Genomic DNA, 9,713 nt, shown 5'->3' on the forward strand with positions numbered 1-9,713 from the left:
AAAACTGTGACAAATACTTTTCTACATTAATTTTGAATTCTTCTAATACACTTCTGAATATGCAAATAATAGTGATGGTGTAATCTTGATGGGATCCATATAGCTCTTGTGTGTAGCAATAAACTAGATTGTGATTCAATAATTTTTACAAAATGAAATTGGGTGGTCATAAAACAAAAATCAAGACTCCTCAGTTGGCAATAATTATGTATAAACTACTTTCTAATTATACAACTATATATTACCATGTTAGTGACAGAGTATCTAGCTGTATAACCAGAAATTATTACCTTCATGATAACTTACACTAATTTCTAGCTGTATAACCAGAAATTACTACCTTCATGATAATTTACATTAATTTCAGATATCTACCTTATGATGGCTGGCATAGTAAATTCTGGTTGTACAGCTAGATACCACCTTCCTGGTTATAACTGACTGTAATTTCTGAACATGCATCTAGATGTGTCCTTCCTGACAACAACACTATCGTTATTAGAGTTAGATTTCGACTTCCTGATGATGGATTACGTAGTAATTTATCGTTTTGCATGCAAGTAACATATTCCTCAATATAACAATTTCTGGTTATATGGGTAGTAATTTCAGGTTATGCGTCCAAATATTACATTCCTGGTGATATTTCTTTATACGAGTGTATATTTATCTATCACTAGCAGACAGAATTTCCAATTAAACACTCAAATAATGACTACGATAAATTGAGTCATGAAAATAATACACTTATTTAAAAATTAGTTGATGCTGGCCAGTTGTTTTACCTGTGGTTGACTTCAGTAACATTACCAAAATAAAATTCAAAAAAGTGAGTTAAGCATTCACAATTTTTTATTGTTGTGAACAGTTTAACTAATTCCTTGTGTAATGTGAACATTAAATAAACTATAAGAAAATTGGACTCCAATATTTATTAAAATTTCGAACCTGAAATGCTTTTGTTGTTTAAGCACAAATCTACAGAATGGAGTATTTATACTCTGTTCACTACGAACATCGAAACCAGATTTTTAGCATTATAAGTCCTCAGGGCCAGGTGGTTAGCGCGCTCGACTCGCAATTTGTGGGTCGCGAGTTCGAATCCTCTTCACACCAAACATGCTCGCCTTTTCAGCCGTGGGGGCGTTATAAAGTGACGGTCAATCCCACTATTCGTAGGTAAAAGAGTTGGCGGTGGGTGGTGATGACTAGCTGCTAAATTAGGGACGGCTAGTGCAGATAGCCCTCGTGTAGCTCTGCGCGAAATCCATAACAAACAAGTCCTCAGACTTATTACTAATCCACCATGGGGTGAAATGCTTTTGGAAAAATAAACTGAGGGAGTATGTAAAATATATACATGGTTATATAAAATAAAAAAAAAAACATATAAAGTACTTTCGAAAGGCAGACCTTTCTTCTGCCCCTCAGTGGCACAGCGGTATGTCTGCGGACTTTTAACGCTAGAAACCGAGGTTCGATACCCGTGGTGGGCAGAGCACAGATAGCCCTTGTGTAGTGCATAATTAAAAACAAACAAACCTTCCTTTTTCGGGGGCAAACTGTTTTTCTGAAATCATGAATAAACGGTTATATAGATATGAATAATTTTACGTGGGATCGAGATTTTAAAACGAACACTCACCTTTTCTTTTTCCTTGGAATAACCTTAGGTGCAGTATTTATTTCTAAATGCATAATTAATTGTTTAATAGTTAAATAAGCTTCAAACAATTGAATTAAACCACTCAGATAATGTTTTTGTTTTTTCGCTTTGTTCTTATACTCACATGAGCAGAAAATATCTGAATACTTTTTATAAGTTTATGTTGAAATAATTTACTATTTTGACGTTTTTCTTAACGAGAAAGGTTTTTGTTGAATTATTAAAGCATATTTTGTAAATATATATATTTTTAATATTTTATTGTTATGTTTTGTTGGTGTTTAAATCAATTTGTAATAAAATCATTATGAATAAACGGTGTAATCTGACTTTAAAATCGTTATTAGTACGTACGATGTTTCTTTTTTTCTAATTATTGTATATTTGATATAGATAGTTTTAGTAACTAATAATGCGACTATTGCGTACAGAACTATATATATTTATTAATCGCTAATTAAATTAAATCTTTAATTTTGATACATCGGTAGCAAACATTTTCCTGGCTCAATTATCAATCAGTCCCTGAGTTAATATATGCTCAAGTTAATCTTTTAAGACATACTTTATTAGTCGTGCTCATGATGGAAAGTTTTAAGACTAAAGGAAATAGAGAGAAAGCAAAGAATAAAAATTACTTTCAATTGCTAGGGGACGATATTAGCCAGCGAGCGTCCTCTAGTGAGGTTTAAAGTTGACTATTGAGTTTTATCAAATGTAATGGCGGACAAATTAGCGATGGAGGGTGAATCTGAAGTAGCAACTAATGACGACGCTGAAATGACATCGAAAAATACTGAAGAAGATGTTTGTAGCACTAAAGAAAAGCAGGAAAATAATGAATTAACAGATGAAAGTGTATCTATGTCGGAAGATGAAAGTCAATGGAAAAAGTCTATGCGACTCTTTCACAACGGCCGTTTTGTTCAAATCACGCATTTGTCTGATGTCATAGAAGAAAAGGTAGACATTTCTTAAGTTCGTCATGCGTAGATCAATCCTACTCATGATGTACAAACATAATTATGCAGCATTTTGATAATTGTGTAGTGTTTGATAAAGAAGTATCAAGTTATAGAATCAAACGGTGCTTGTGTTTACTATTAATGGCTGGAGACTATGTCTACTATCACTAATTTCACACACACAAAAGAGATAAACCTAAGCCTAACGAAAAAGTTAAATGTCATATATGATAGAATGAGTCATGATACACTAATATACTGTGGTTAAACTGTAAAGTGGCCTTTGCTTTGGTGGGGTGATTTAGATTTTACAATTTATATGAAATCTTGTTTTAATAAATAACATGGATGTTTATTATTTTTTTCAGGATATTCGGGACTTTTTATTTTTTCTGGATATTAAAGATGTGGAAATCAATAAAGCCACAGCTTCAGGTAATTCAGCACATTCAGATAAAACTAGCTTATTACTTGAGTGTTTGATGTAATATGAACATGTTTCACTTCATAATCCTGTGTGTATGTTTGCATGTATGTAAAGATAAAAATTTGTTACAGAATTTTTTATTTAATTTTTTGAGGTAAGTTTGACCCATGACATTTTCCTATAAAAGAACATTAAATTTCAAATGAATACAAGTTTTAAACATACTATTTCATATGTCTAAGCAGAAAAAAAGTAAAATAATATGATCCCCCAAAATGTTCCTTATGTACAGACATCTTACAGTTAAGGTAGTGTTTTTCAATCTCTTATACATAGGGTGAGGCAAAAATGTTTTTCTAAAGTTTTGCTTTTAAGGATCAACAAAATATGCACTTATGATGCTATAACATCATCAGTTCCTCGTTTTTTTGTTGTTTTTTTAGGTTAATAACAGCTTAACAAATTTTTGTAACAAAAGAAAAAGATGGCTATTGAAAAAAAAACATTACTTTAAAATAAAACGTTGTAAGAGAGGGACTTAGAAATATCGTGGTTGTGTGTACGTTATTGTTTTTTATTTTTACAAGATTAAAATGTTTTTATAAATAAAAATGAAATAGTCTATTTTATAGTTTACTAAAGGCAACGAAGAGTTGTCTAATTGATGCTATATTTTCATAACATATTCTGTGGACAACATGGAACCAGCTGGTCTTTCAAAGCTGACCCTGGCTACCCACATTATGCTTTTCAGAAAATCATCAATTTTCCACTTAAACTTCTGTAAGGCTGGCCACTACTACTGTCTATCATCTCATTCTGTAATTCAGTCACCCTATGAAAAGTAAAAGTGTCTTAACTAGAGCCTTTCTTTTTAAAATATTGAACTTGTGTTTTCACGTTCTAATATCTATAGAATGTAGCATGAAGAAACCAGATATCTAAGTTCCAACAATCCCCTCTCCACCAATACAATCTAGTGAGTTTTACTAAGATTACACTTTTTTTTTTCAAGATAAAATAAGTTGAGAGATCTTAACCTGTCCTTATAAGATAACCCTTCTATCCCTAGGATTATTCAAGCAGCTCTCTTCTCAGCCCTTTTTAGTAAGTCAAAATTTCCTAGAGAAGCCTAAATAATGATTTTTATATATAATGAGAATTACCTGTTTTGACTTGTAATCCATATGTGTTTAAATACACCCTAAAATTCTATTAGCTTTACTATTAACAACAAAGCACTGCATCAGTGAGTTATCCACCGTTATGTTAAGATCTTTTTCTTCACTCACTCTGTTAATTTGGTGTGATCCAAATTATGATAACCCAAATGCATTGCTAGCATTGGAAATGATGTTCCTGTTGCCCGAGAACCAAAATTTGTCTTGGCCAACCAAAACATCCAATCAAGGCTGGGCAACCTATTTTTGACAGGTAAACAGTCCTGATTTTTGTGCCAGAACTGTCGTATTGATCATGAGTTACCATAACCATTACATTTTTTTTTTTTTTATAATGCTAAACAGTTTTTAATAATAAAGAGCCAGAGTTTAATATTGGTTTTTGTTTGCCAGTCTCTTAGGTTCTTGCATCTTGTTTGCTGGTGAAATTTATATGTGACAAAGTTATTCTTGTCTGCATTGGAAACAAATGTATTAATAAAAAATGTAGGAGCATCAAAGTTTATTAAATCTATCTATTATCTTGAAATATATGGATAGTTTGATGTCAAAATACTTTTGATTTTATTTCTCAGCACGTGTTTACTTGTAAGTAGGAGACTGTCAGTTTGGACATATTATAACTTACTCCATTTATGAAACATTTTAAAATGTTGCCCAGTAATGGGAAGGGAAAACCTCTTTTTTACACTTTCTTCTATGATAGTGATAGTTACTTGTAATATTTTATAGAGTTTATATATTGACAGTATATAGTTTCAACAACAGATAAGGTGTAAGAATCAGTGACTATGGCAATCAAGAAACTAAAACTAGTGATGATGAACAGTAAAACCACAGAAGTGACAACATTCAGTCTTCAGCATCTACAAAACTAATATTACAGATAGTAATCTGAACATTGAGTGGAAGTTTATGTACTATAATAAACTTTTATTTTACTAGTGTATCTACTTAGTATATATGTGTTGTCTTTTGTTTTCTAAACTAGTAGCTTTGATGTTTTGCTCAATATAAACAGAATGGTTCAGCGAAGCGTATTTTGTGTCAAGGGATGACCAGCAAACAGCTGAGATTGTTTTAATTTGTTCGTTATATGTAAATAAACTAAAAGTTTTTGTTTAGTATTGGTCACAATACGTGGATAATTATTAAAACATAATTCAGATATTCTCCTTTAAATGTGTCACAGATTAATTGTCATTTTTTAGGGAATCAAAATTTTAGGTGGGTAACCAGAATTGCCTATTTTGCTTTCCTGCTGGATGACCTGAATTTCCATCCTTATTTCAAATGCTAATTACCTTGTACTGTTATAACTAAAAGCCATTTGTCAAGTATTTGTCCAAGTTACCAACTGATCCAAGGCATTCTGTTTACCTCAACATCTTCAGTGCTCTCAGAAATATTCCAGAATTAAATGTCATCAACTAACTTATAATTATGCCCATTTTGATAATGTTAATAAGAAAGAGTAAAGGCCTAAGCAAGCTACCCCAATAGTAATGAAGGTCCAGTGTGACTGGACTCTATTAATAACATCCTTTTGCTTTTTTCCATTCAACCACCCTGCAGCAGTGTTCCCTCTAAGTCAAGTGCCATGCACTTCCTCAGTAATGGTGAGGAATCTCAAAACGTTGACGGTCTTAATGACCCTGGCAGTCGATAGGCCTAAAAGTCCAAATAACTGACTGGTAACATTGCAAAGTGGCCTAATGATCCAGTAGGGTCGATGGTCTGAAAATATCCCTAAAGAAAATTAGCGCATATCTGGACATTGCCTTAATACTGGTGCATGTGAAAAAATTCATTCCGCACATGGATTGAAAAAATTAGAGGGAACATTGCAGTGCAGGTAATTAATCTTTCCCCACCCTCTAACGTATGATTTTCTTAGCTAATCTTTTGTGTGGCACCGTATTAAAAGCTTTTTTTTTGAAAATACTAAGTACACCAAGTCTGCACCCTTTCCTTTATTTGGGTAACAAGTTAACAGCTGTACAGAGTTGCTTATTATGTAGCTCTGTGTTTGACAACATTATGAAGAAAATGCTTTAATTACTTGGATAGTTGAAATAATCAGACACACTAGATTTGCTTAGTTGATTATTTTCATGACTGTTGATTTCACTGCAATTTTGATTAATCAATTACTAGAATAATCAGGGTCACTAGTTTCAATTATTAGATTATTTTGGGGACATATGTATAGATTTAATGATTTAGATTAATTAGTTTATGTATAACTAATCAATGTAATTATTGCTCTTAGTAATCAACTCTAATATCCTAAATGTCTCCCTCCCAGTTGTTTTTCTCACCAGTTGGAATAGAATAACACCTTGAATTATTTCAAGAAATATCTCTCACTCATTGTTTGCTCCATACAATCTCCATCACTTAATTCTAAAATACCCAGGTGCATTAATTGAACACACTTATTATATGGTTTGTTTTATTGCACTGCAAAAAAAAATTGCTAGGTGAAATAGTGATCAACTTTAACCAGCTGTTTCTCATACACCTTTTGGATTTCCTTATTTCTATTTTAACCAAATCTTCCTATAGATTATGTAGCCTCTGCAAATAAAAATATCTTGTCTTTATATTTATATGAATTCATAGCTTTAAAACAATCAAAACGATTTCATTGTGATGTTTTTTTGTTTTTTTTTAAGAAACGATTAAAAAATCCTTTGTTGTAGATTTCACTTAATGATGTCTTTCCACATTCTTTTAAAACTTTGTATGAAGTTTTCAAACTATAAAACTGTAAGTTTTAACTTTCTTTTGATTCAAAAAAACATTGCATACAATGTGCTTACAATCACTAGCATACAATACAAATAACTTTTTTACCCTTCCCTGGATTTATAAAGAAGCTGATTTTTTCATTATTAACCGCAAAGCTTAACATATGCATTAAGTTTTAAACCCGTTTTATATTCATATATATTTATATATCCATTTCTTTTTGGTGATTTTCTTTTTCAACTCAAAAAGATAATTGTGTCAATAAGACCTAATTCAAACACAGCCTAACAGTAAAAGACAGCAGATATGTAGGCAAACAAGACTTTATATGGTCAAATACAGAATTTCACTAAGCCTACCTCATGTTGTTCTCCAAAAAAAAAACAATTATTTCTTATAACAATGCAACATTATAATTGAAATGTAGTATTAAATTGTAAAGTGAGTTTTTTGCAATCTTTAAAAACAAACGGCTATTTGTGCAGCAGAAGTTTTTCACAAACGTCTTGGCAACGTATCATTCACATAAGGTTTTATAATTTTTTCTTGATTTCTCTGCGAATCTCCAATGAACTGGAAGCCACATTGGTTTGTACTTTTGAAAATGTCATAAAAAAGCTTTCATCATATGTTTAGATCACTAGCCTATGTCATAAAAAAAACTTTCATCGTACGTTTAGATCACTAGCCTATGTCATAAAAAAAGCTTTCATCATATGTTTAGATCACTAGCCTATGGCATAAAAACTTTCATCATATGTTTAGATCACTAGTCTATGTCATAAAAAAGCTTTCATCATATGTTTAGATCACTAGCCTATGGCTTGTCACAGAGGTTGAATCTGCTTCGTTTTATGTACTTCCAACCCATAATTGTATATTTAATCAATATTGAGCTATTTCACAGTCTATAGATTTATATAGCTCTACGACCTGATATTAATTAATACTGTTAATAACTATCAGTACATAATTGTACTATTATTAGTTTTTTATTATTATTATTTTATTAGTTTACTGATGTATTTAAATAATTTCCATAGCCAAAGTCATTCTTGAGAAGCCAGAAACGTTTGATCCATTAATTTGTACAACAGAAGTACCAACTCTGCTGAAAGGAAAGAAAGTTGTTGTCCAGTTTTCAAATGCCGAAAATTTTCTTTGTGTGTCCAACCTTCCACTCACTTTTGGAGAAAAAGATTTTAATCAATTAGTTGAAAAATTTGGGCCTGTTGAGAGAAGCTTTCTTGTTTACGACCATGAAACAGGTAGGTGACATTTGTTTCTTGTTTTTTTTTAATTATTGGCATAAATCCAATACATATTCCTTTTAACCCTTTCTATATGGGTCACGGGTGAAAGGCCGTGTCATCTCGTTTGTTGACTCTCATTCAAAATTTTATTGAACTACTATTTCATGAATTTGTGTCAATAAGTTTTGTATCAAACTGTAGATTATAATTCAAAGTTTAGAACTATACATTACTCAATTTGTTAATTTAAAAGTGAATATTAAAAAAAACACAGATAAACATTGATTTTTTTGTGTGTCACATGGTATGTTGAATCCAACACTGGTTGAAATTAGATGTTTGTGAAGTCAAAATACCAAGTCTATAGTTTCATACGAATTAGAAACTCAAATTACAGATATTGACAAGCTAGAATATAAAATAAGGTCTTATCTTTTCAATTTGCTAAAATATTGCTCACATAATAAGTCAAACATAGTGGCATCCTGCTCACCTCCTTCCATTTTTAGAAACGCTCCCTTATAAACACTTACTTGACATGAATAACCTATCAGAAGCTCAGAATTTCCCCATAGTGGTTTTCTAAGCCTTTCTAACTTACCTAGCTTCATTTCTTTCTTTTAAATTAAGATTTCAATGAAGTAGGTTGTGTATTTAGTCTGCTCAAAATTTCATATTTTTTTAGAGTAAAATACATCTTAGTTACTAAGCTTGATAAATTATAGTTGAATTCTATGGTATTGATGTAGTAATTTATGATTTTTTAGTTATTCAAATGGATATATATAAAACCTAAAAAAAATATTTTCTTTCATATCCCCCACATGCAAAATTTTGAAAGGCTTAGCAACTTATGTCAAGCAGCAACTGAGCACAAATGTCATAACTAGAAGATATAATTGTTTGCTTTACTTCTTTATTTGCTGTTTTATGTTTTAGGAAAAATAACTAAGAACTTGTTTCAAAATAGTAATAATCTATATACATATATAATGTATAATAATTGAAATGTGACTGTATTTTACAAAATACTAGTTGACTAAAACACAACCAAGACAAGTTACTTTGTACAGACCAGAGGTCACCTATATGTTATTTAATACGGTAAAATGAGTGCACGTGAGTCGTGTCATTGTAACTTCTGTATTGTTAGCCAGGCACGGGTGAAAGGTCAGTATAATAAAAATAATAAATATATATAAATGTATAATCTTATGAGATTTAAGCTTTTTCGTATAAACATTTATGTTTTCATGTTATAATTTGTGTTCATTCTAGAATGAAAGATGCATAATTTATGTTTATTTCCTAATTTTTTTATGATGGTTGCGAGATCGGGCAAATTTACAGAACCTGTACAGAGATTAATTACTGAAAATAACAGATAAAATATAAAGTTTTTTCTTAAGAAACGTTTGATAATTATTTGGGCATTATAAAAATTTCGCTTGTGAAATTTCATAATTT

The 9,713-nt window shown here is 31.0% G+C and overlaps 1 protein-coding gene across 2 annotated transcripts in view; it reads left to right on the forward strand.

Moving 5' to 3' along the window:
• Window positions 1–2,385: 2,385 nt before the first annotated feature.
• Window positions 2,386–9,713, forward strand: part of LOC106468542 (ribonucleoprotein PTB-binding 1-like) — a 24,938-nt gene continuing 17,610 nt past the window's right edge. For both annotated transcript variants that reach the window (XM_013928973.2, XM_022396878.1), the window contains exons 1-3: window positions 2,386–2,629; window positions 3,000–3,066; window positions 8,037–8,261. In XM_013928973.2, coding sequence (XP_013784427.1) covers window positions 2,387–2,629; window positions 3,000–3,066; window positions 8,037–8,261 — 535 coding nt within the window. In that variant the 5' untranslated portion in view covers window position 2,386. The remainder of the gene's footprint in view (window positions 2,630–2,999; window positions 3,067–8,036; window positions 8,262–9,713) is intronic.

The sequence above is a fragment of the Limulus polyphemus genome, unplaced genomic scaffold (assembly GCF_000517525.1).
Source record: "Limulus polyphemus unplaced genomic scaffold, Limulus_polyphemus-2.1.2 Scaffold3049, whole genome shotgun sequence".
Taxonomy (NCBI): Eukaryota; Metazoa; Arthropoda; class Merostomata; order Xiphosura; family Limulidae; genus Limulus; species Limulus polyphemus.